This window comes from Schistocerca gregaria, chromosome 5 (assembly GCF_023897955.1).
Source record: "Schistocerca gregaria isolate iqSchGreg1 chromosome 5, iqSchGreg1.2, whole genome shotgun sequence".
Lineage (NCBI taxonomy): Eukaryota > Metazoa > Arthropoda > Insecta > Orthoptera > Acrididae > Schistocerca > Schistocerca gregaria.
Genome location: NC_064924.1, coordinates 156,703,074 through 156,730,869, shown reverse-complemented (window position 1 = coordinate 156,730,869; position 27,796 = coordinate 156,703,074). Strand labels below are relative to the sequence as shown.

General features: G+C 42.5%; 1 protein-coding gene across 1 annotated transcript in view; it reads left to right on the top strand.

Annotated features, from left to right (window-relative positions):
* Positions 1 to 27,796, top strand: part of LOC126272799 (probable cytochrome P450 6a14) — a 68,917-nt gene that overhangs the window by 14,118 nt on the left and 27,003 nt on the right. The window contains exons 3-4 of the mRNA XM_049975956.1: positions 9,387 to 9,625; positions 26,411 to 26,673. Coding sequence (XP_049831913.1) covers positions 9,387 to 9,625; positions 26,411 to 26,673 — 502 coding nt within the window. The remainder of the gene's footprint in view (positions 1 to 9,386; positions 9,626 to 26,410; positions 26,674 to 27,796) is intronic.

Here is a 27,796-nt window from a genome sequence, read left to right as displayed (position 1 = left end):
CGTTGACATCCAGTCATCCAAAAAATGTCCTTCGATTTAAAACGACGGCTATTACCAATGCGGCTTGCTTTTACTATGATTTTCAATAAAGCGCAGATCCAATTTCTTTGGGTGGCAATTATTAAGCATCACGGGCAATGCTGAGCACTGCAACTAGTAAAATATAAAGTCTCTGAGTACGTTGTCTATCGTTTAATCGAGCTAGATTCCACAGTGGTTGAGGTTCAGGGATCACATATGAGAGGATCGGGGAAATACTCCCGAAACGGATCGCCATGTTCCTAATTAAAATATAACGTGAATGTTAACTGTGCGGTAGCAATACAACACAAATATTTCCTAACAGTAACAGGCTTTGCACTTAATCTCTCAGGTCACACTCAAGAGTTAAATGTATACAGTTGAGATAGGTAAAAAGGAGTGATGAACAGAGAAGTACTGTACTGGGTCGGTGTGAAAGCTGTGTGCTGACTAGCTTGTCTCAGTGATATACGACCCGGCTTACGAGTTACGCCACCTACGCTCCCCCGCGAACAGTGGCAGACAGCGTTATTCACCAGTAAGTCACCTCACGTTTGAAGAACACCTCCTAGCGTATGCATTTCTCATAGCCAATGGCTTCAGCGCTGTTCTGCGTGGGCTTATCAATTAAACGAATGACTGTACAACATTTTTGTATAGGATGTTTCAAGGCAGTAGAGACAAATTTTGAGGAATTATATTACAGTTACAGAACATCATTTATCATCGTTTATGAGATACGCGCGTGAAGTGATGAAGTACGCGGCTGGTCCCGGCGGAGGTTCGAGTCCTCCCTCGGGCATGGGTGTGTGTGTTTGTCCTTAGGATAATTTAGGTTAAGTAGTGTGTAAGATTAGGGACTGATGACCTTAGCAGTTAAATCGCATAAGATTTCACACACTTTTGAACATTTTATTTATTTTTTTATTTTTTTTTTTTTTTTTTGTGATGAAGTGCAATGCGTCGTAGCCTGATAGAGGTAGTAAGAAAACTATTCAGACCATAACAATGCTCCTCTTTCTTCAATATACACTCCTGGAAATGGAAAAAAGAACACATTGACACCGGTGTGTCAGACCCACCATACTTGCTCCGGACACTGCGAGAGGGCTGTACAAGCAATGATCACACGCACGGCACAGCGGACACACCAGGAACCGCGGTGTTGGCCGTCGAATGGCGCTAGCTGCGCAGCATTTGTGCACCGCCGCCGTCAGTGTCAGCCAGTTTGCCGTGGCATACGGAGCTCCATCGCAGTCTTTAACACTGGTAGCATTCCGCGACAGCGTGGACGTGAACCGTATGTGCAGTTGACGGACTTTGAGCGAGGGCGTATAGTGGGCATGCGGGAGGCCGGGTGGACGTACCGCCGAACTGCTCAACACGTGGGGCGTGAGATCTCCACAGTACATCGATGTTGTCGCCAGTGGTCGGCGGAAGGTGCACGTGCCCGTCGACCTGGGACCGGACCGCAGCGACGCACGGATGCACGCCAAGACCGTAGGATCCTACGCAGTGCCGTAGGGGACCGCACCGCCACTTCCCAGCAAATTAGGGACACTGTTGCTCCTGGGGTATCGGCGAGGACCATTCGCAACCGTCTCCATGAAGCTGGGCTACGGTCCCGCACACCGTTAGGCCGTCTTCCGCTCACGCCCCAACATCGTGCAGCCCGCCTCCAGTGGTGTCGCGACAGGCGTGAATGGAGGGACGAATGGAGACGTGTCGTCTTCAGCGATGAGAGTCGCTTCTGCCTTGGTGCCAATGATGGTCGTATGCGTGTTTGGCGCCGTGCAGGTGAGCGCCACAATCAGGACTGCATACGACCGAGGCACACAGGGCCAACACCCGGCATCATGGTGGCCGTACACCTCTGAGGATCGTCGAGGGGACACTGAACAGTGCACGGTACATCCAAACCGTCATCGAACCCATCGTTCTACCATTCCTAGACCGGCAAGGGAACTTGCTGTTCCAACAGGACAATGCACGTCCGCATGTATCCTGTGCCACCCAACGTGCTCTAGAAGGTGTAAGTCAACTACCCTGGCCAGCAAGATCTCCGGATCTATCCCCCATTGAGCATGTTTGGGACTGGATGAAGCGTCGTCTCACGCGGTCTGCACGTCCAGCACGAACGCTGGTCCAACTGAGGCGCCAGGTGGAAATGGCATGGCAAGCCGTTCCACAGGACTACATCCAGCATCTCTACGATCGTCTCCATGGGAGAATAGCAGCCTGCATTGCTGCGAAAGGTGGATATACACTGTACTAGTGCCGACATTGTGCATGCTCTGTTGCCTGTGTCTATTTGCCTGTGGTTCTGTCAGTGTGATCATGTGATGTATCTGACCCCAGGAATGTGTCAATAAAGTTTCCCCTTCCTGGGACAATGAATTCACGGTGTTCTTATTTCAATTTCCAGGAGTGAATATTGAAGCGCCAAAGAAACTTATAGAGGCATGCACATTCGAATACAGAGATATGTAAACAGGTAGAACACGGTGCTGCGGTCGGCAACGCCTATATAAGACAACAAGTGTCCGGCGCAGTTGTTAGATTGGTTACTGCTGCTACAGTGGCAGTTTATCAAGATTTAAGTGAGTTTTGAGCGTTGGCGCACGAGCGATGGGACACAGCACTCCGAGGTAGCGATGAATTTGGGATTTTCCTGTACGACTATTTCATGAGTGTACCGTGAATATCAGGAACCCGGTAAAACATCAAATATCCGACATTGCTGCTGCCGAAAAAGATCCAGCAAGAACGGCACCAACGACGACTGAAGACGATCATTAGACGTGACAGATGTGCAACCTGACCGCTGCTGCAGATTCCAATGCTGGGCCATCAACAAGTGTCAGAGTGCGAACTAAATGGGCTTTCGGGGACGAAGGTCCGCTCGTGTACCCTTGATGACTGCAAGGCACAAGGCTTTACGCCTCGCTTGGGGCCGTCAACAGCGACGTTGGACTGGTGATGTCTGGACGAGTCGGACGAGTCTCGTTTCAAATTGTACCGAGCGCATGGATGTGTACGGGTATGGAGACAACCTCATGAATCCAGAAACCCTGCATGTCAGCAGGAGACTGTTCAAACTGGTGAAGACACTGTAATGATGCGGGGCGTGTGCTGTTGGAGTGATATGGGACCCCTGATACGTCTAGATACGACTCTGAAAGATAACACGTACGTAAGCATCCTGTCTGATCACCTGCATGCACTCATGTACATTGTGCATTCCAACGGACTTGGGTAATTACAGCAGGACAATGCAACACCACAGACGTCGAGAATTGTTACAGAGTGGTTCCAGTAACACTCTTCGGAGTTTAAACACTTCCGCTGCCATCAGCCTCTCCAGACGTGAACATAATTGAGCATATCTGGGATGCCTTGCAACGTTCTGTTCAGAAGACATCTCCTCCCCCTCGTACTCTTACGAATTTATGGACAGCCCTGCAGAATTCATGGTTTCAATTACCTCCACCACCACTTCAGTGGCGCCACGTCGTGTTGCGGCACTTCTATGTGCTCACGGGGTCCCTACACGATATTAACCAGGTGTACCAGTTTCCTTGGCTCTTAAATGTAGTATTTTCGTAGGGTACAACTACGCTGAGTGAACTAGATCGCCCAAGCGACCATTGTTATTGTACATTAATTTCTTGTGGGGTTACGTAATCGAGTTCAAACGACAGACAGAAATTTCCATATGGACTAACAGGAAAGAAAATTTTCACAAAATCCAGATACTTTATATAAGTGTAGTTTTTTTCACTGTATATGTCTTTTCAATTCGTTTAAAATTATTACAAATTTGTACGCTACTAGTAGACCCAGTATTATAACCTAACGCATTGTGCGTTAGGTTATAATAGTAGGTGGTACACTAGCTTACGAGACAGGGAGGTGAACCAGAACCGGATGGGATACACGCAGCGGATTAACAATCGTCGGTCTGGCATACCGGCCAGCCTGAGTGTGATTTTTTGGCGATTTTCCAAGCACATTGAGGAAAATTCTGGGGTGTTCCTCAATCTCGGCCTCAGAAAATACGATACGCAAACAGTAAAAATAGGGTGACACATAAAACAAAGTTTACATTATTCACAGACGCTTTTAGGTTAACCGACGACTGCGGCGATAGAAGGGGCATCCCCGCCACCAGTTCAACAGGGCACCATAAACCAAAGGGGTTCAGGCCAGAGGAGGTAGAGTTTATTTATTTATTTAGCGAGTGGCGCACAGAATTATAGGTATTTTAAAAGTACATAGAATTGAATTGATATAATGCAATATATATGCAGAAAATATGTATGCACAGGAAGTAAACGAAGCTGGAGAACCGGCAGCAGGCAGAAGAAGTTGACCGATCAATTTTTCATCTGAGCTCGATAACGAAGGACTTTAACGAGTTAATTGCTGCGGGAGTTGCTTCTGCAAAGTCTCTGCAGGTGCCCGCAATTTTCTTCTTGGGCGTTCGTGCAAAATGTGTTCTTGTTCCGATGTTCCGCAGTCACACTAGCCATCATCGGTAAGTCCCCACTTGAGTAGCTTTGCTTTGCTCACGGAGTCGCAAGTTCTCATACGGTTGAGGAAGATCCGTATTTTTCCTGGCTGTTTCATTTCAGGCAGTTGGATGGTTGGACATATGTCGCCTAATTTCTTATGACTATGGAAGGCCGTCCACTGATTTCGCCATTCATCTCATAGATTATAGCTTTCTAGGACGAGTTGGCCAGCGTTTATCCAGACCGGTTCTCTAGATTTTAATCGAGTGATTGGTAAGTTGTTCAATGTTCCATGAGTAGGTAGGTGTCTTGGATCTTTTGAGTTTAACCCATTCATATGTTACTGCTTGTTGTCCTCGGAGATTTAGAAGGGCAGTATTGGCGAGTACTGACAGCCAAGGCGTTGGTGTGAATTTCAGAGCTCCTATCACGACCCTCGTCGTACAAAGCACAACAAAAATAGTTCTTGTGAGAAATTATTGACGAGGGAGAGAGCGTTGTAGTCTGGGGAATGTTTTGGTGGCAGCGCATCATTTTGAAAGGAACAATGGATCAACACAAGTAAGCATCTATACTTGGGGACCATCTCCACCCCTACATGCAGATTGTATTTGCTCAGCGCGAGGGCATCTACTAGCGGGGCAATGTAATGTGCCACACACTTAGGCAAGTACGTGCGTGGTTCGAAGAGCACCAAGGTGAGTAAACCGTACACCCCTGATCACCAAACTCCGCGGATTGAAACCCAATCGAGAATCCGTGGGACCACGTTGTTGAGGATGCCCGCGCCACGGAAACGAGAAACCTGGCGCAGCTGGCTACGGAAATGGTGTTGGCATGAATCCACATCCCAGTCGGTACCTTCCAGACCCTCACTGTGAGTCTTCCTGCTCGTCTCGCAGCGGCCCGCGCTTCAAAAACTGGTTACACACGTTTTTGACAGGTGGTCGCATCAACGTGATTGGAGAGTGTATTTCGTATAGGTCCCACACACTTGAACAATATTAGAGGATCAGTAGCACAGGTTTTTTGGAAGCAGTCACATTTATAGATTCATCACATTTTCCCTCTACCGTGGCAATGAAATTATGTCTCTCACCTGCTTCATCTACTACCGAGTGAGTATATGATCACTTCATTACATATGCCTACAAAGTGTTGAGTCCAGGTATTTGTAGAAGGTGAGTGATCCCAGTTGTTACTCACTGATACTTTTGCGTTTTATGATGTGCACACTTGTACGTTTCTGAACATTTAAAGCAAGTTGCCAAAATTCTCACCACTTTCAAACAGATATTGTAGTCGTAGGATACTAAGTTATCGCGTTTTATGACATGCGGAATTTTACATTTTCAACATTTAAAGCATATTACCAAAATTTTCACCACTTTTAAATACCATCAGGAGCTGACTAAATATTTGTGCAGCTTTACTCAGATAATACTTCACTATAGATAACAGCATCATCTGCAAAGGATCTGAAGCTACTATAAACTTGTCTGCCACGCAATTAATATGCGATATGAACCCTGGGGCACTCCTGAAGTTACTTCTACATCTGCCAGTAGAAGAAATCCTTAACCCGATCGCAAATTTACTATGTACGATCCTACTTTCGTTAACAAGAGTTAGAGTGGTGCTGAGCCAAATGCTTTTCGGAAGTCATGAAATAAAGCATTTATCTCATTGTCTTAAATCATGGCTTTCAGGATGTCATGTAGGGAAAAGTGAGAGTTGGGTTTCGCGGGACGGACCTTTACGTAATCCATGCTGGTTGGCACAGAGGAGGCCATTATGCTCGAGTTATGACATTACTTTGCAGCTCAGAATATGTTCAAAGATTCTACAACAGATGAATGTCACTTTACAGTTGTTTTATGAATCACGTTTAATACCCGTCTTGTAGATGAATGTGACCTTAGCTTTCTTCCAGATGTGGGGATTTTATAGTTAAAATGGCTCTGAGTATTATGGGACTTAACTGCTGTGGTTATCAGCACCCTAGAACTTAGAACTACTTAAACCTAACTAACCTAAGGACATCACAAACACCAATGCCCGAGGCAGGATTCGAACCTGCGACCGCAGCGGTGGCGCGGTTCCAGACTGTAGCGCCTAGAACCGCTCGGCCACTTTGGCCGGCTTTTATGGTTAAAGGAGGTGTTAACTCAGTTGCATATTCTGTACCGAACCTTATAGAGATTCCTTTGGGCTCTGGAGCTTTGTTCAGTATTTGCGATTTCAGTTGCTTCTAATATCTGACACTAATATCTATATCACCCATCTTTGCAGTGGTTCAAGAACTGATCTGGAAGAGTCGTCTTGTATCTTCTTTTTGTGAAGAAAAATTTGAAAACAGATTTTAGCATTTCTGCTTGTGCTTTGCTAAACCTAGTTTCAGTTTCTGCGTCTTCATGAACGTCTGGACACTAACTTTGGTGCCACATTATGTTCTGAATTTCTTTGGATTTTGTGAGAGGTTTTGCCATAAGATACTGCTACAGTAGTCACTGAAAGCCTCAGGCATTGCACTTTGACAAACTCATATACTCTGTTTCACATTAAGTGTGTGGAAGGCGCTGTTACTTTAAAAGTTTATTTGGAGAGATTACATACAATGGACGGACTCTCCCATGCGAATCAAAATCTAAGTCGTCTTTTTGTGCCATTAAGATTTTAACTTCACTAAGAAAATGCGCCATGTTCACTAAGATATTGCAAATGTGACTGAAATATTTACCTGTATATACTCCGGAAGGCGCTATATAGTGCTTGGTAGAGTATACTTCGTACCTTCTTCATTTTTTGTTTTGTCCGCATACAGAGCGAATTGAAATTTGGTAACTGGCTTGACGGTTTCTGCCTATTATCCTACCAAAATATTTTCACGTATTCACTATTATTTATTTTTTGTTTCATTCTTCTGCCCACAACTATACAATTCTCTTCTTAAGTTTCTCCATGAATCTGTGGTTTGTAACCAGTATTCCAAAGGCTAGACAGTTTACTACGCCTTTTCTCTGCGATATTTATGGCATGAAAATCGCCCCTAACTGATTTTGCGCCTCTTTGAATTCATAACGTTGAGTCATCTTTTGGGAGTCTATTATTGACCACTCTATAAATATGGCCATAGAATTTCAAACATCAATTGCGTAAACTTCTCCGTTTCATCCGAATTCAATTCTTTCTCGCAGGGCATTATATTTCGTTACCTTTAATGGATTTACTGCTTCCGGCTAAAGAACTGTTTCCTTTACTGCAGTTTTTGTTTGGACAGAATTAGTTTTTTTTTGTTGAACTGGTTTAACGCTATTCTCACTGTCTTTCGAAGTTTGGTGGCTGTTTCTAAATTTGTGCTATTTTCTAATTCTGATGACTTATCCAAGGAATCCGAAGAAGGATGCTTGTAAAACAGTCCGCTATTTTATCTTCAATGGAACTTCCGTGCTGCTTTGATGTACTACAAAGTTTATTTCGGTCAATGCTCTTCTAGTAATAGCCTCAATGAAATACTGACTCACAGCATACAATCTACACCGGTATATTCAATAAATAATCCCGTAAGTATTGACTGAAATAAACTTTACAGTGAGGTGTAATGTCTTTACTGATGTTCGCAACCAATAACGGGGTAAATATAAACGAAGTTTTGACGCAGATTTCAAAGTAATGGGTTTTCTCAGTGTCGCTACGTTGCTGAGTTTTTCTCTGACATACTTAATTTCAGTCTTAGCCTTAATATTAGTTTCTAAGTCATCAGCGAAGGATAAGCAGTTAACATTGATTTTGCGTTCGTAATTTCCGTCCAGAATTTAGTCAAACAACAGCAGGAAGAGGGGGAGGGAGACTGGGGGGGGGGGGGAGGCGGGGGGGGGGGGGGAGGCGAAGGGGGAAAGACTGTTTCGTTGTCGAAAATTAGTACGTATGTCTGAAGGCTCAGAGACTTTACGAAGGGATTTTACTTTTTCCTAAGATATTTTACTTTTGATGTTGAACTTGCAAGAGCCAGGCAGATTAGTTCTCTGGTCTTCTCCAGAGTACCATAAGTAGTCTATCTGTCAATATTAGCGACTTTGTTGTACTCAGTTGGCGTTATGAGCGGAAGAGAAATGATCGTCAACTTATCTCTGCAAGCACCCTAAGCTCTCTTACGCAGTTCCCACGATCCCTACCAGAGATATACGACTGCGAAAGCAGAATTTTCCCACGGTCTTTCTCGAAAAATAATTCCCTAAATTTAGTCAACGGGGTTTTGCGAGAATGTCAAGCTCCCAAGTGCTCCCATTTAAGCTTCCCGAGTATATCTGTTGCACTATCGTCGGGGCTAAGCTGCCCTTTTACGATCCTAGCAGAGCGCCTCTGATTTCTTTAGATGTTTTGTGTCGTGGTTACTTGATAGAACTCTAAACGCTGGGGCAATATTCTAGATCTTGTCACGCTGTTACCTTATGTGTCATTTCATTCAGAGATTAAGTGAACTTCCTAAAATCCTTTCATTGCATGTAAGTTTTTCATTCTCCTTTTCTCTTCCAGTACCATTTCATATCGCTTCTTAGTTTCACCACTACATATGTAAACACTTTGACATGCTCTATATATTGGATCTAATGTACTGTTATTCATTACGATGATTCAAGTGTCTTTTCGAAGTAGATTACTACAAGTTTTCTACTTACAGAGCGCAATTCAGGTTGTGAAAAATTTTGATGTTTATTTACAGTGATTAATCATATTTTCTCTTCCCGTTTATAATTTTCCCAGTTGTGATCAGCTTTTTGAATGTGAAGGCCACAATGAGTACACATTTGTTTATTTGACTCACAAAACAGATGTCAATATTTGTTTCAGATAAGCGTTACGTAGGGATTTATCGCAAACGGACTCCCAGCTTGCTAGTCATCGATCCAGAACTCATTCGTCAAGTATTCGTCAAAGACTTTGATTTCTTCATGGACCGAGAACGTCTCCCCTTCAAGGAACCGGTACTGGAGAATCAACTGTTCTTCATGAAGGGCGAAAGATGGCGGCATTTGCGCAACAAACTGAGCCCCTTATTCACCAGTGGAAAGCTTAAGAATATGTTTCAGGTAAGTGTTTATTGTAAAGACAATGCTACTTATAGTCTAGGAGAATAGCTGCGGGAGCTTTGCTATCGACGATGCTCATTACAGCCTTGTGTTCACCAAACTGTAAACTGGAAACAAGAATACGTTAACCTTAGAGAAGCATTTGACATTCTCTGGAGAGAAGTAGTAGGTATTAAGCTATTGAAGTACCGAAGACAAAAACTGTTGTGTCATGGGCAAATAGTACATTGCAAAATTGTTCTGCTGAAACCGATGAATTGACCAGTAATCCTTCATGCGCCGATAGCTCACATTGAGAGCTTTTCCAGTTTTATTTGATGCATTTGTGATCAGGTTAATTTCACTGTGTTTTACTTTTCGTTAGCGTATACAAAAGCTGAGCCTTGAGGTGCCTAATGAGCTCTATAGCATTTTCTGCGAGTCAGTTAAGAGAAGTATCAGGCTCTACGCTTCTTCCGTTACAGTGGTCAAGCTGTTGTACAGTAACTTATATGAAAGCTGACACACCTCAGCAATTGAATCACGTTGCAAATGGTTTTAACATCCGTTATTCAGTGTATAATATCCCCCCTTTACAAATGTTAACACTGTGTCCACTGTAGTGACCTCTTTTCCACTGAAACTTCTGTCCATGGATCTGAACGTAACAGAAAAGATTTCAAAGTTCTGTAAATTGTAGTGACCTGGCGTCATCAGTCTAAGTAACTGTCTCAGCACCGTGAAAGACGAGGGATCAGAATTCTGATCAGGTCCTGTTGACTGAAATGAGGTGCTACTATACGTGACTCGGCTATCCAAGATCAGGCAGACTATGAAGCAAAGTTTTCTGTAACTCCATCTTCTGTAGATGGAATTGGACTGCGGCTGGTCGATAACTCGAAGAAAATAGATACCGACAGCCGTAATTTTATTTAGCAATTTTATTTAGCTACCAGTCCACCTGCTTAGCTGGGTAGTAACGTGCTTGCCTCCCATGCAAGCAGGCTCGGGATCGAATCCCGGCCGGGTTGGAGATTTTCTCCGCTCGGAGACTGGGTGCCGTGTTGTCCTCGCCCTCATTTCATCCTCATCGCCGGCCCCCAAGTCGCCCAATGTGGCGTCGAATGAAATACGAATTGCACTTGGCGACCGAACTTCCGCAAATGGGGCCTCCCAGCCAACGATGCCATACTCTCATTTCCATTTAGCTACCAGTTTTACTGGCACTATCCTCAGGCCAGTACAGACGTAGCTACCACGTAAGTCATCTAATCGTATGCTCTATTGTAGCTTGTGAAGGGTCCACGTCTGCCGAGAAGGTCTACGGAATCCATGGACCACCCTGTATAAAGGACACCACTGGCAAGACGCAATCAATACCTTCACTGCGCAATAACAACGGTGAAGTCACTGATGACAGTGCCACTAAAGCACAGTTATTAAACACAGTTTTCCGACACTCCTTCACCAAAGAAGACGTAAATATTCCTGAATGCCTATCAAGAACAACTGTCAAATTGAGAAACATAGAAGTAGATATCCTCGGTGTAACGAAGCAGCTTAAATCACTTAACAAAGGCTAGGCCTCCGGACCAGATTGTATATCAGTCAGGTTCCTGTCAGAGTATGCTGATTATATACAACCACTCGCTCACAGAAAGATCCGTATCTAAAGACTGCAAATTGCTCAAGTCACACCAATACCCAAAAAGGGAAGTAGGCGTAATCCGCTGAATTTTAGGCATATATCACTAACGTCCATTTGCAGTAGGGTTTTAGAACACATTCTGTGTTCGAACGTTATGAAGTACCTCGAACAAAACGATTCAGTGACACATAGCCAGCACGGTTTCAGAAAATGTCGTGCTTGTGAAACACAACTAGCTCTTTATACTCATGAAGTAATAAGTGCTATCTACAAGGGATGTCAAATTGACTCCATATTTTTAGATTTCGAGAAGGCTTTCGACACCGTTCCTCACACGCGTCTTCTAACGAAACTGCGTGCCTACGGAGTATCGCCTCAGTTGTGCGACTGGATTCGTGATTTCCTGTCAGAAAGGTCACAGTTTGTAGTAATAGACGTATAGTCAGCCAGTAAAACAGAAGTAATACCCGACGTTCCCCAAGGAAGTGTTATAGGCCATCTATTGTTCCTGATCTATATTAACGACATAGGAGACAATCTGAGTAGCCGTCTTAGCTTTATTGCAGATGATGCTGACATTTACCGTCTTGTAAAGTCATCAGATGATCAAAACGACTTGCAAAATGATTTAGATAAGATATCTGTATGGTGCTAAAAGTGGCTATTGACCCTGAATACCTTGGCGCTTCAGTCTGGACCCGAGTGACCGCTACGGTCGCAGGTTCGAATCCTGCCTCGGGCATGGATGTGTGTGATGTCCTTAGGTTAGTTAGGTTTAACTAGTTCTAAGTTCTAGGGAACTGATGACCACAGATGTTAAGTCCCATAGTGCTCATAGCCATTTGAACCATTTTTAACTCTTTATAAGGAAAAGTGTGAAGTTATTCACATGAGTACTAAAAGAAATCAGCTAAATTTCGATTACGCGTTATATTACACAAATATGAAGGCTGTAAATTCAACTAAATACTTAGGGATTACAATTAAAAAATAACCTAAATTGGAACAATCTCATAGATAATATTGTGGGTAGAGCAAACCAAAGACTGCGATTCATTGGCAGAACACTTAGAAGGTGCAACAGGTCTACTAAAGAGACTGCGTACACCACGCTTGTCCGCCATTTTCTGGAGTACTGCTGTGCGGTGTGGGATCCGCATCAGGTGGGACTGACGGATGACAAAAACTACAAAGAAGGGCAGCTCACCAAACAGGCGAGTTAGTGTTACAGACATGATATGTGAATTGGAGTGGCAATCATTAAAACAAAGGCGTTTTTCGTTGCGACGGAATCTTCTCGTGAAATTTCAATCACCAGTTTTCTCCCCCGATTGCGAAAACATTCTGTTGGCACCCACCTACATAGGGAGAAATGATCATCACGATAAAATAAGAGAAACCAGGGTTCGCACAGAAAAATTTAAGTGCTCGTTTTTCCCGCGTGCCGTTCGAGAGTGAAACGGTAGAGAAACAGCTTGAAGGTGGTTCATTGAACCCTCTGCCAGGCACTTTATTGTGAATAGCAGAGTAATCAGGTAGATGTAGATGTAGAGGTACACCTTACGGAAAAACCAGAGGCCTATATTCATTTCTCTGTAAACGGATATTTTTTAAAAAATAATAGCCAGCAATCTGAACAATGAATAATAGCTCCTTTCAAAAATGTGCTCATACTGCATCTAGAACAAATTGCAACATACATCTTTACAATCTCGAACAACGTTTTTAATGCCCATCTCCCTTCTACAATCGCAGTAATTGTATATCATTGTTGTATCTCTAAACTAAAGAACATTATACATTTATAGATCATGGCCAGTGAGACGTAATTAAACTGTAGGTAATTCTTTTCTCTCTCTCTGTCTCTCAAGTTTTTATTGCTCACAGCCAGCCAGGTTGTTTTCTCGGATCGTCTTTTCCTCTAGAGTGTACAACAGTGGCTTTTTATGATCCATAAGAACAAAAAATCAATAATTAAACTCTACTCCCGTCATTCCTACCTACGTTATAAAATAAAACATTTAATTTAAGCCGTAATGTCTTTTGTGCACTGCCACGACACCTGTAACTCTGATGGAAAAATACATGCACATTACAACTTAATCTCAGTAATCCTTACCAGAAGAAGAACAACTCACTCCATAAAATGTTGCCTCACAATAGTTCAGATTTTCACTTCATTATGTTTTAAGGACCAAAGTGATTTCTGTTGGAATTCGACATATGACAGACCTGGGTACGAATTTTTGCCAAACCCAATTAAGCATGACTGACGTACATCTTTACGTCCAGTGTAACTATTTGGTTAATTCCCAAGGTAAAAATCAAATTGTGTCTGGCACTGAGAATGGGTTGAGCATTCAAAGGGCTAACTCGACTTCTCCACTAAGCAGGCAATTGGTCATTAAGCAAATGCTGGACTCCATTTTCCTCAGTCAGCCTATATTGTAAGACTTTTTACGAATTTGTTTTGACAAAACTAATGAAGAAATCAACTTAGATTGTTTTGTACATTATCTATTGATTCTTGGACAACATTTTCTAATATTTTAAAGAAATTCAATCATCATGAAGCCCCCCATCGGCGGAGTTAAAGTTGCTCTGTCCATCGGAAGTGTGTCCATGACGTTAAGTCCTGCAATCTGCAAATTTTATTTGAAATAAGAAAACTAATAATTTTCTTACCTTTTAGGATATTGCGCAGGGGGTAGTAGCACAGTTTTCTGAAATCTGATAAAATAAAAAACAGCAGACGTCTGAAACAAAGATGTAGTACTGAAGTATGTTTTTGATCCGTTTCCGGCAATAACTAATCAATAAATGAAAATAAAAAAGGTCTATTACTCATTGAGGGCATACTCGAGGAGTAACTCACCAAGTTTCAGAAAGGTGAGCGTCTTTGATTCATAATCAAAACGTCTTCGGTCCAGGGTTCGAATCCCGCCGCTGCTTAAATTTTGATTAATAATCAGCATTGGCGGCCGAAGATTTCCGGCATATGAAGTCACCCTCATTCTGCTAACGACCTTGTCAAAGAGGGCGGAGAAGCGGACAGAGGTTCAGAGCACTCTCTTGTGCGGGGTGGGAAACTGCCCCTAAAGGCGGAATAATCAGCAATGATTAACGGCGTGAGGATCCAGAAGGCAATGGAAATCACTGCATTAAAGACACGTAACATGTATCCACAGGACGTGTGGACTGTAATTGAAGAAGTGTCTTGATGATCTTTTTATTGGCAAAAGATTCCGGAATAGTCCCCCATTCTGATCTCCTGGAGGGGCCTGCCATGGGGGAGGTTATAATGAGAAAAAGATTGACTAATCAACGGAAGGATAACGTTCTACGAGTCGGGTCGTGGAATGTCAAAACCTTGAACGTGGCAAGGAGACTAGAAAATCAGAAAAGGGAAATACAAAGGCTCAGTCTAGATATAGCAGGGGTAAGTGAAGTGGAAAGAAGGCAAGGATTTCTGGTCAGATGAGTATACAGAAGCAGAAAATAGTAGGATTCGTTATGAATAGGAAGGTAGGACAGAAAGTGTGTTACAGTGAACAGTTCAGTGATAGGGTTATTCTCATAAGAATCGATAGCAAACCTAGACTGACAACGATAGTTCAGGTAAACATGTCGACGTCGCAAACTGAAGATGAAGAGATAGAGAAAGTGTATGAGGATTATTGGAAGGGTAATACAGTATGTAAAGAGAGATGAAGCATAATAGGCATGGGGGGCTGTAATGCAGTAAGAGAGGAAAGAGTAGAAGAAAAGGATACAGTAGAATATGGGCTTGGGACAAGGAATGAGAGAGGAGAAAGATTAATTGAATTCTGTAATAAACTTCAGCTAGTCATAGCGAATACTCTGTTCAGGAATCACAAGAGGAGGAGGTATACTTGGAAAAGGCTAGGTGATACGGGAAGATTTCAGTCAGATTACATTATGGTCAGACAGAGATTCCGATATCAGATTCTGGATTGTAAGGCGTATCCACGAGCAGATATAAACTCAGATCACAACATAGTAGTGATGAAGAGTAGGCTAAAGTTTAAGACATTAGTCAGGAAGAATCAATACGGAAAGAAGTGGGGTACGGAAGTACTAAGCAATGCGAGATACGCTTGAAGTTCTCTAAGGCTATAGATACAGCAATAAAGAATAGCTCAGTAGGCAGTACAGATGAAGAGGAATGCACATCCCTAAAAAGGGCGATAACAGAAGTTGGGAAGGAAAACATAGGTACAAAGAAGGTAGCTGCGAAGAAACCATGGGTAACAGAAGAAATACTTCAATTGATCGATGAAAGGAGGGAGTACAAAAATGATTCGAGAGATTCAGGAATACAGAAATACAAGTCAATGAGGAATGAAATAAGACGAAATGGCTGCATGAAAAATTTGAAGAAATCGAAAAAGAAATGAGTGTCTGTACGACTGACTCAGCATACAGGAAAGTCAAAACAACCTTCGGTGACATTAAAAGCAATGGAGGTAACATTAAGACTGCAACGGGAATTACACTGTTAAATGCAGACAAGAGAGCGGATAGGTGGAAAGAATACATCGAAAGCCTCTATGAGGGGGAAGTCTATCTAATGTGACAAAAGAAGAAACAGGAGTTGATTTAGAAGAGGTAAGTGACCCGGTACTAGAATCAGAATTTCAATGAGCTTTGAAGGACTTAAGATCAAATAAGGCAGAAGAGATAGATAACATTCCATCGGAATTTCTAAAACAGTTGGGGGAAGTGGCAACAAAACGACTATTCACATTGGTGTGTAGAATGTATGAGTCTGGCGACATACCATCTGACTTTCGGAAAAACATCATCCTCACAATTCCAAAGACGGCAAGAGTTGACAAGTTCGACAATTATCGCACAATCAGCTTAACAGCTCATGCATCCAGGTACCTGACAAGAATAATATACAGAAGAATAGAAAAGAAAATTTAGGATGCGCTAGGTGACGATCAGTTTGGCTTTGGGAAAGGTAAAGGCACCAGAAAGGCAATTCTGACGTTGCGGTTAATAATGGAAGCAAGACTAAAGAAGAATCAAGATACATTCATAGGGTTTGTCGACCTGGAAAAAGCGTTCGACAGTGTAAATTGGTGCATGATGTTCGAAATTCTGAGAAAAATAGGGGTAAGCTATAGGGAGGGACGGGTCATATTCAATATGTACAACAGCCAAGTGGGAATAATAAGAGTGTATAACCAAGAACGAAGTGCTCGTATTAAAAAGGGTTTAAGACAAGGATATAGTCTTTCGCCCCTATTGTTCAATCTGTACATCGAGGAAGCAATGATGGAAAAAAAAAGAAAGGTTCAGGAGTGGAATTAAAATTCAGGACGAAAGGATATCAATGATACGATTCGCTGATGACATTGCGATCGTGCGTGAGAGTGAAGAAGAATTACATGATCTGCTGAGTGGAATGAACAGTCTAATGAGTACAGAGTATGGACTGAGAGTAAATCGAAGAAAGACGAAGGTAATGAGAAGTAGTAGAAATGGGAACAGCGAGAAACTTAATATCAGGATCGCTGGTCACGAAGAAGATGAAGTTAAGGAATTCTGCTATCTAGAAAGTAAAATAACGAGTCACGGACGTAGCAAGGATGACATCAAAAGCAGACTAGCAATGGCAAAAAGGGCATTCCTAGCCAAGAAGAGTCTACTAATATCAAATATCGGCCCTAATTTGAGGAAGAAATTTCTGAGAATGCACGTCTAAAGTACAGCATTGTATGGTAATGAAACATGGACTGTGGGAAAACGGAAACAGAAGAGAATCGAAGCATTTGAGATGTGGTGTTACAGACGAATGCTGAAAATTAGGTGAAGTGATAAGGTAAGCAGTGAGTAGGTTCTGTGTAGACTCGGAGAAGAAATGAATATGTGGAAAACATTGATAACGAGAAGGGTCAGGATGATAGGACATCTGTTAAGACATCAGGGAACGACTTCTATAGTACTAGAGGGAGCTGGAGAAGGCAAAATCTGTAGAGGAAGACAGAGATTGGAATACATCCAGCAAACAATTGAGGACTTAGGTTGCAAGTGCTACTCTGAGAAGAAGAGGTTAACACAGGAGAGGAATTCGTGGTGGACCGCATCAAACCAGTCAGAAGACTAATGACCCCCCCCCCCCCCCCCCAAAAAAAGTTTATTAGTGGGCCCGCAATCCATTCCATCAGGAGTAATTCAGCCAAATTTCAGAACGATATATTTATTTGTGTGTCCGTAATCCATGCCGTCAGCTTGAAATACAGTGTATTTCAAGCTGACGGAATTGACTGTTTACACACTAGTCGATATCAGCGCATGGGAACGTTATTAACCCTCGAAATTCCAACGTATTTTCAGTAACGTGCATTACCAATGGGTAGTGAGGGTTGGTGGGAGGGGGGAGTGGGGGGGAAGGGGGGGCAGATCACAGTGGGAGAAGGGGGTGGGGAGATACTTTATGTGCACTCTAAAAAAAGGAAGCAATACATAATTTGTTAAATTTTGTTGGCTTGTATCAACAACAGAATTCTTAAAGAGGTACTGACGTGTAATCAGAGTCCATAAATTTAAAATATCTTTTAGCGCACTCGTTGATATATCAGTGCAATTTCAATAACGCGTACTACCAGGGGGAGGAAGGGGGAGGGGGGGGGGGGGGGGGGGAAGGGCACGACGATGACGACTTTGCGCCCACCACAAAAATAATTTCGTTAATTATTGTTCACTTTCACTGATAACATATTTCTTAAAGAGATATTGATGTGTTAGTTGGGTCCTACACCTGAATGTATTGAACATGACATTCACTGTGAAAAGTCGCATCTACTACTGTGACTTAAAATTATGGCTCAAGCTAAGCTCAAAAATTTGAAACATTTATGGCATCTCGATAGATTTCCTTAAAGAAAATAATTTTTTTTCAATATTTCGAAATATAAACTATCTTCGACAACATTTTATTGTCTTTCTCAATGGGCTACTATAAGCAATCATCTGAACACATAGATCAATAGCAGTTTTTTCCTTTACTACATTTAGTAACCCTTTTGCTTTACAATAATCTCCTCTTTCGGTTGTTATGGTTTTCATTTTACTCGAATGTTTGGTGGAAAGAACCAAAATGTCTCTTTGTTTTTTCCATTTCAGCACCGTAATTCCTGGCCTATTCTCTTTTTCAATCACTTCCCTGAGTTTGAATTTGGTCGTTAGTATTTCTTTGGGAATTACTCGGTGATTTAGTCGAAGGGTATAAACGAAATGCGTATTCTCTGTAATGAGTTTGCTTGCCAAATTTACACTGGTATATCAATTATCGCTACATAATGTACTGCCTTGATTGACACAAATTTATCACATTTGTTCGAGTGGTATTTCCTTTATTACGGACATTGCCAATATAAATTCGAAAACTGTAACAGTGTCCATTATCACTGCAAAATTTAAACACTTGTATCTCTTTTGTTTCAAATATTGCCTGAATGTAACTTGTCCTCGGAATCGTATTAGATACCCGTCGATATGTATAGTACTTTGACAGAATCATAACATTTTTCAGAAATTTTTCTTTAGTGAGTCGAAAATGAACTGAACGTTTAAGAAACAATCTAAAGCATCAACTTGTTTATTGTCTACAAAATGGAGCGTTCTGAATGGAATTTCGAAACGGTCGCTAGTCATTACCTTTCGCGAGAATGATCCAATAAACAGTAGATAGTGGGACCAATAAAACTGTATGGATGAAATTTCACCAATTGCATCCACAAAATAAATCCAGACAATCGCTCAATGCCGTCTTAGTTTGTCGGCACGTATAGATTCATATCTATCTCGCGTTACGCAGAGACTTTTACGTGGTGAGATTGAAGCACTCAATGAATCACTGTCTTCTTTTCGTGATATTTTTGCTAGTACGGGCAACAAAGCTTTTTGAAAATAATCGCTGAGAAACTAGTCCCTCCTCACACAACTGCAACTTTCTCTGACTGGTAGTCCCATGTATGTAGTCTTCTTACCATACCACGCCATACTCGATCTCGACAACCGTGAAGTGGTGTGCTCATATTATGTTTACTTGCCCATCTCGGCGGCAGTCGCCGAGAAATTTTTCCCCACGGTAACGCCTGTGTTGTGCGAAATAAGTATTGCGCGGGCGTCGGATGGATTGCTGGCCGCCAGGAGCACCATTACGTGTCCTTTCGCCGTATACTCTAACACATACACTACTACACATTAAAATTGCTACGCCACGAAGATGACGCGCTACAAACACGAAATTTAACCGACAGGAAGAAGATGCTGTGATATGCAAATGATTAGCTTTTCAGAGCATTCACACAAGGCTTTCGCCGGTGTTGACACCTACAACGTGCTGACATGAGGAAAGTTTCCAACCGATTTCTCATACACAACCAGCAGTTGACCGGCGTTAACTGGTGAAACGTTGTTGTGATGCCTCATGTAAGGAGAAGAAATGCGCACCATCAAGTTGCTGACTTTGATAAAGGTCGGATTGTAGCCTATCGAGATTGCGGTTTATCGTATCGCGACATTACTGTTCGCGTTGGTCGAAATCCATTGACTGTTAGCAGAATATGGAATCGGTGGGTTCAGGAGGGTAATACGGAACGCCGTGCTGGATCCCAACGGCCTCGTATCACTAGCAGTCGAGATGACAGGCATCTTATCCGCATGGCTGTAACGGATCGTGCAGCCACCTCTCGATCCCTGAGTCAACAGATGGGGACGTTTGCAAGACAACAACCATCTGCACGAACAGTCCGACGACGTTTGCAGCAGCATGGACAATCAGCTCGGAGACCATGGCAGCGGTTACGCTTCACGCTGCATCACAGACAAAAAAATGGTTCAAATGGCTCTGAGCACTATGGGACTCAACTGCTGTGGTCATTAGTCCCCTAGAACTTAGAACTACTTAAACCTAACTAACCTAAGGACATCACACACATCCATGCCCGAGGCAGGATTCGAACCAGCGACCGTAGCAGTCGCACGGTTCCGGACTGCGCGCCTAGAACCGCGAGACCACCGCGGCAGGCCACTCGCGAAGGGCGTCTGGAAAGAATGGATTGTCTAAAGCCTCCGTATTAGCTCAAATTTCTCGAGACCATGGCTGCGGTTACCCTTGACGCTGCATCACAGACAGGAGCGCCTGCGATGGTGTACTCAACGACGAACCTGAGTGCACGAATGGCAAAACATCATTGTTTCGGATAAATCCAGGTTATGTTTACAGCATAATGATGGTCGCATCCGTGTTTGGCGACATCGCGGTGAACGCACATTGGAAGCGTGTATTCGTCTTCGCCATACTGGCGTATCACCCGGCGTGATGGTATCGGGTGTCATTGGTTACACGTCTCCGTCACCTCTTGTTCGCATTGACGGGTGGACGCTACATTTCAGATGTGTTACGACCCGTGGCTCTACCCTTCATTCGATCGTTGCGAAACACTACATATCAGGAGGATAATGCACGATCGCGTGTTGCAGGTCGTGTACGGGCCTTTTTGGATACAGAAAATGTTCGACTACTGCACTGGGCAGCACATTGTCCAGATCTCTCACCAATTGAAAACGTCTGGTCAATGGTGGCCGAGCAACTGGCTCCTCACAATACGCCAGTCACTACTCTTGATGAACTGTGGTATAGTGTTGAAGCTGCATGGGCAGCTGTACCTGTACACGCTATCCAAGCTCAGGGTCTATGCACCCAAAGTGCGTGAAAATGTAATCACATGGCAGTTCTAGTATAATATATTTGTCCAGTGAATACCTGTTTATCATCTGCATTTCTTCTTGGTGTCGTAATTTTAATGGCCAGTAGTGTAACATGTAAGTAGTCGCCAGCACGCAGGATGCCGTATCAACGGAAGCCCAGTAACATCGGTTCTGCGCCCAACGTGTTAATCCACAAATTGCGTATTAAAACGGTTATGCAGCTACCACAGGTTACCCCAAATACACTCAGAACGGGTAATTACGTCGTGGTACGAAGTTCAATAAGAAAAAGCGGACGATAATAGCTAGCGAATTGCAAAAAAAAAAAAAATAATAATAATCTTTAAAAATTACTTCCATATTAGTAAATGGACTGATATAGCGTAGCGAAAATCGCAGCTCGATATATTCACTGTATTTGGTGTAATGTATCTTAGCTGCTTCTCGCTGCACCCCCTGAGGAGATAGAAATCATGGGACAGGAATATGCACAGGTGCAGATGGCGATACTATTGCGTACACAACATGCGAAAGGGCAGTTCACTGTTGTCATTTGTACACAGGTAATTCATGTCAATATCTTTCCGACGTGATTATGACGGTAGTAAACGGACTTTGAACGTAAAGTGCTCGTTGGAGGCAGATCCACGGAAAATTCATTTTCGGAAATTGTTAGGGAATTCAATATTCCGAGAACCATTGTTTCAAGAGGATGCCGCGAACACCAAATTTCAGGCATTACCTCTCACCACGAATAACGCCGTGGCGAGCAGCGTCACTTAAGGATCGAGAGCCGCGGCGTTTGCGTAGACTTGTCAGACAAGCAGCACTGAGTGAAATAAGAACAGAAATCAGTGTGAGACGTACGACGAAAGTATGCGTTAGGACAGTGCGGTGAAATTTCCTGTTAATGGGCTATCGCAGCAGACGTGCGACGTGAGTGTATTAGCCAACAGCACAGCACCATCTGCAGCGTTTCTCTCGCGTTCGGCTACTTGGAAACCATTTGCATCCATTCATGGAACTCATGGAACGAAACAAGGAGACGATTGTTCGCGATTGGTTTGAAGAACATTCCGAATACTTCGCGCGAATGATTTGACCACCCGGATCGCCCGACATGAATCCCATCGAACATTTATAGGACACAATCGAGAGAGTTGGTGCACAAAATCCTACACTGCAACACATTCGCAGTTGTGGACGGTTGTAGAGACAGCAAGGTTTAAAATTTCTGCAGGCGACTTGCAACGAGTTGTTGAGTCACTGCCATGTTGAGTTGCCTCATTACACCGGGAAAAACGAGGTCCGACACGATATTACGTGGTATCCCGTGACTTTTGTCACCGCAGTGCAAATAGGTAATGTACAATGATGTGCACGAAAAATCCATATGCGATTCTCACAGGTCTAGATTATTTGAAGCAAAGCACATAGCATACGCATTCACTTTGAGTGCAAACGGTGATTTCTATAACAATAGACTCTCGCGTTTAAGGTGCTCTAAACAGACTTAAAAACAGTCTCTCCAACGCTAACCTCTTCACCACAGGGTACCACTTACAGCCTACACCCTCAATTATTTGTTGGATGTATTCATATCTCTTTTCTTCCCCTACAATTTCTTCCCTCTAGAGTTCTCTCTAGTACTATTTCTCTAGTTCAGTTTTCCCACTGTCCATGATTCAATACCATACAATGTGAAAGTGTTCATATATAGGTGGAATGGACATTTATATTCGCATTGTTTAAGAATTACTGGAAATTTCATGTTACGAGAGCGAAGCAGTCACGTGTGACATCTGTGGAATAGTCAACTTACGGCAGCGAAAGAATTATATCTGAACTTGTGTATCTTCGGCTCAGCTGTAGAGCGGAAAGTAGTCGAGTTTAGACATGGAATAAGCTGGCAGAAGTTTTAGTATCGTGCATACTGGAGGAAGATTTTGCTGAAGAAAATTGTTAGGAATCGTTAATCCGAAGGAAGGACTTACAGGCGTAACATTTATGGAACAGAGAGAATGAATTTGCATTATGGATATGTTTTTAATGTAATAATTTTTGCTGTCGCATATTGATAGTGTTATCGATTCTTGCAACAGAACATTCCACCTCCCCACCTCAGTTTAGGTCATTTCAGGTTAATTCATTTCAACTTGTATAATCGTAAAACCTTTGCCTTGTAAGACTTTTGTAAAGAAAGTAAAGGTTTCGGTTTTCTGTGGGTTTATATTTTTGTGAAATAAAAGTTTAAAATACAACATTGTTATTATAATGAATGAATTATTATTTTCATTTCAAGTAGGAAGGTTTTCTTTTTTTAGTATGAGAAAATCATCCCAATCTTTTACTTTAGCATATTTTAGTTGGCATGATTTTGTGATGCTGCTGCTGACTAGGCTGTAATTTTTTAGGTGAGATTCTTTTCATATTTTTTTGGTTCATCCACTTCTCATCTCACGTTTCCATTGCCCAGATTCTAAGAATTTTCTATGTAATTCGAATTTTTACTGTGCCAGTGAACAGTGTTGCTAGGTTCTTTCAATGTTTCAATTTTTTGGGGGAGTGTATAGTTTGATTTTGGCAGTGGTTTTTGAGTAACAGTTATGACTTAATATCCTGCACAATGAACGCCAGTTAGTTTTGTCTTTATGTAAATGTGTGCACTGAGGAACGCTGTTCGCAATAGTAATTTCAGTTCAACCTTTTTTATAACAGAGGACAGTACATTCAATTTTAACTAAAAGCAGGGAAACATTTTAATGCTCACGAACGAACGAATCGCTGAGTCAGAGCAAATAACTTTCAAACGCTCTGCTCCATACTTACGTTCTCAGAAATTTACTCCTCAAATTAAGGCGAGTACATTAGGTCGGTGCATAAATTCATAGAGTAAATATCTCTGGAGTGAGCATTGCGTTCTGCGAATGTTGTCTACATTAAACCAGGATTGTCACGTGTTTTCGGGACTTCGCTGTGCGTGTGTGCTTTCCAAAGAGTTTGAAGTTTATAATATCAAGAGTTTTTGTAGTGTTTTCACCGTTTGTTGATAGTGTAATAGCGATGGTGAGTTACTGTTGTTGCTACGGATGCAAAGAAAAATGTGTGAAAGGAGGGATAGTAACTTTTCATGCGCACTATGTTTAAAATTTTCGAGACGAATTATAATTAAAGCTTGATTCTGTAGACCTATTTTTCTACGATTTTATGACTATATAACAGATATTACGGCTCCTACAAAAGCTTACAAACAATCGCTTCCTCTCGTAAATTTGCTAGTGGAACAGGAAAGGGAACGGTTAGTTGTTTCAGCAAATACTATCCTCCATGCATTTATCAGTCACTTGTCGATTATTTATATAGATTTTAAAGACGGGAGACAGATAAATTCAATAGAGTGGGAGTCTGTAACTGTCTTGGTACAATACGTGTGTCCAAACCTTTTTGTTTACTATAATGTTACAGTAGGAGACCATGTTAAGTGTGTTTAGGACATGGAGTGATTTATATTTTAGTTTCCCGAAGGATGAACAACGAGTAAAGATGTGGCTCCAGAAAATAAGGAGGAGTAATTTTGTCCCCATAAAATATTCCAAAGTATGTTCAAAACACTTTGAAGGAGAATGTTTAGACAGAGAAAAATTTGGACGTGTGTGGCTGAAGGTAGATGCTATACCAACTATTTTTAATTTTCCATACCACTTACTGCCAATTTCTGCATTCAGCTTAAATACATTTTCTGCACAAATCAAATAAAAAACACAATAGTGTAGCTAATCAAAGCACACACTCATCTTCTTTTGTGTATTTTGCCTTCAATTTATTTTCTTCGCCGTTTGATTAAGAAGCGTAAAATATTAGTAAACATGTCCCCAAACTCTTTCATTTGTGTCACTTTCCACTTCCCTTAATGGTTTTATATGGGTTGACTGTTACATGACCAACTGTATTTGCTTTACAGTATATTTATTCTCCGATCGCCCTTTTTCTCCCTACTTACTCAGTCTACTACTTATTTAATAAACTGGGAGCAATTACTTAAAATGCGTTAAATAAACAGTTCAAAGTGTCACTAGTAAGAAAAATTGTGCTTTAGTCTGCAAAAACGAGGAAATAAATTCGCAGAAATAGCAGAAAAAAGGACGAATTAGCAGGGATATAATCGCTAACGTGTGGCAAATTCGGTGTTTTTCGGACACTTGCAAAAGTACTAGCGTACTGTCAAGTCGTTTTGCAAGACTATCACAGAAAAAATGTACGTCAGGGTCTGTAATACTATAAAGTGCCGTATCATAGTGAAAAATACCAAAAGTCGAGTGCATCTGAACCTATCGCAAAGAAGCAGAATGCAATACCACTTGCCCTTAAAAATTATGTAGCTGGTTTATTCCTGGTATCAAATGGATACTGTTAAAATGTCTGCGCAACATATATAAATAATCCACGACACGTACGAAAAGAATGCGTCTGTACCAGGGATGTAGTGACATTCGAAATATACATTGCGCTGTACGGGCAAACACACGACGTCCCGAGAACACGTGACCAGGCCGGCAATGTATGTTGACAACACAAAATCTGTTCTGCCCATGTGGGTGCTCACTCCGGAGATATTTACTCTATGCATAAATTCGTAACGTTTTTGTTTTGCTTGTTGATATTCCAGTTGCTATGGGGTTATTTATCGATTGTCGATAGCGGGGTGACAGCAGCGGAGGTGCCAGAAACATTTGTGCCTTGTATGAGGGTAATGCCGTCGGACATAGCACTACAAGAAAATAGTTTTCTCGTTTTAAAGAGGATGTTTTTGACATTAGTGACTCTCCACGTTCAGAAAAAGACCTTCGGAGTTTAATGAAGATCATTTAAACGCATTACGCCAAGATTACCCACGCCAGTGTACTTGAGAACTGGCAGATAGCGCCAAAATCTGCTGCAGTGATCCGAGGAGCATGATAGTGAACTCACGTTGACGTCTTGGCCATCAAGTTCGGATTATCTGAATACAATGAAACCCTACTGGGACGTCATCGGGCACCATCTCCGTTCCCACAAACCAACCGCCTGTGATTTACGGTAAGTGTGTGACCTGTGCGAAGGCACCTGGCACCAAAAACCTCTGGGAGCCTATCAATCTGTGGCACTCAAAATCACAGCTGAATTGCGTTCCAGAAGTGGACCAACACGCTTTCAGGAGGTGGTCATTATGTTTTGGCTCATCGGTGTACAAGTGGTCACAGTAAATTTACACACGGTTTGAGATATCCTCATTCAAGCACAAGCAAAGTTCCGTCGAAAGATTGCGTTTTGCCATCTAGAGCTTTACGGGGCAGTGTCAGAGCTGCGGAGGCAGGCGCGCGTGGTAGCTGCCTCGTCCAGAGAGCCTCAGCTGAAGCCCCGTTTGTTCGCAGACGCTGAACGAGTGCGGCACCGAGATGGTGGATGTGCTGTCCGAAGCGGCGCAGCAGTGCAGCGTCATCGAGTTCCGGGAGGCGTGCGCGCTCTACACGACCGAGGTGATCGGCTCGCTGGCCTTCGGCGTCAAGCTGAACTGCCAGCGGAACCCCGACTGCGACTTCCGTCGCTGGGCGCGAGCGCTCTTCCGCCCACAGCCACCTCAGATCGAGCGAACCCTTATGGAGACATTTGCCCCGCACATCTGGAAACTCCTCACGTAAGCCACGCGCGTGCACGACGGAGGCGCTTTTTACATTTTTGCGTTGTTAGTTTTCCAGCAGGTTCGCTGTAGTCTGTCATGACTTCCTCTCTTGCGTCCACCTCTTCATCTCATTGCAGCTCTTACACGGAACGCAATTGGTTGCCCTACGGGTTTTACCCTTTGCAACTCCCTTCTAGTACCATGCAAGTAATTACGTTGTGCTCTAACACGTGCCCTACCATCCTATGTCTTCTTCCAGCCAGCTTCCAGTCAATGTCTGTTCCTTTCTTTGGCGCTTGTACAGAGAACCAGTTCTTATCTTATAAGACTGAATTCAGCTATAAGACTGCATCCAAAAGAAAGCCTACATTTTACTGATTCCAGCAATGTGTTTAAATTAACCTAAATTCTATTAGTTGAGTAGATATTAAGACTTGAAATCTGTAACCTGTATGACTTTCAGTGCCAATTGTGGCCAAACTACTGAATAATTCCGAGATCTGTTCTGGTACTTTTGCTAACTATATTTTTCTACGTAAAATAACTCCAGTCTCAACTTTGTAAGTGCATTAATTAAGAATTAAGTAAATTTGAATAAGTAAAAATTATTGTTCAAGAGGGCTGCGATGGTTGTAAGTCGGGAATTCCCACTGCGGATGCATAAGTTAGGTCTACGTATTTAAATTGATACAGCTCACTCATGTTATTTAAATAATAAAACCCAATATTTAACTTAAAAACCAATTACAACGGATCATTTTAACCCTGGGAATTTATAAACTATAATATATTAACAGAAATAGTCAAATATTCAAGCACTCGTCTATATAAGGTCCGAGCTGGTGCAGTTCTCAGTTACTTCTCGGTGAGATTCTCATGAAGCAAAAGTGCGGCAAGTCGGAGCCGGAATGTGATGTGATAATACTTGAAACAGAAGCTTAACTTTTCCGGTCGGTACCAGAAACGTGTAATTGTATTCGGCTTTGAACATTTAACGCGTATTGTGAACATTGTTAAAGACTGGAAGTTTTTGACCTACCTAGTGTGACGGTTATTAAGTGTAAGAGGCCTGGTCACATGAATATTGTGTATGTGAGTGATAACAAATACACTCCTGGAAATGGAAAAAAGAACACAT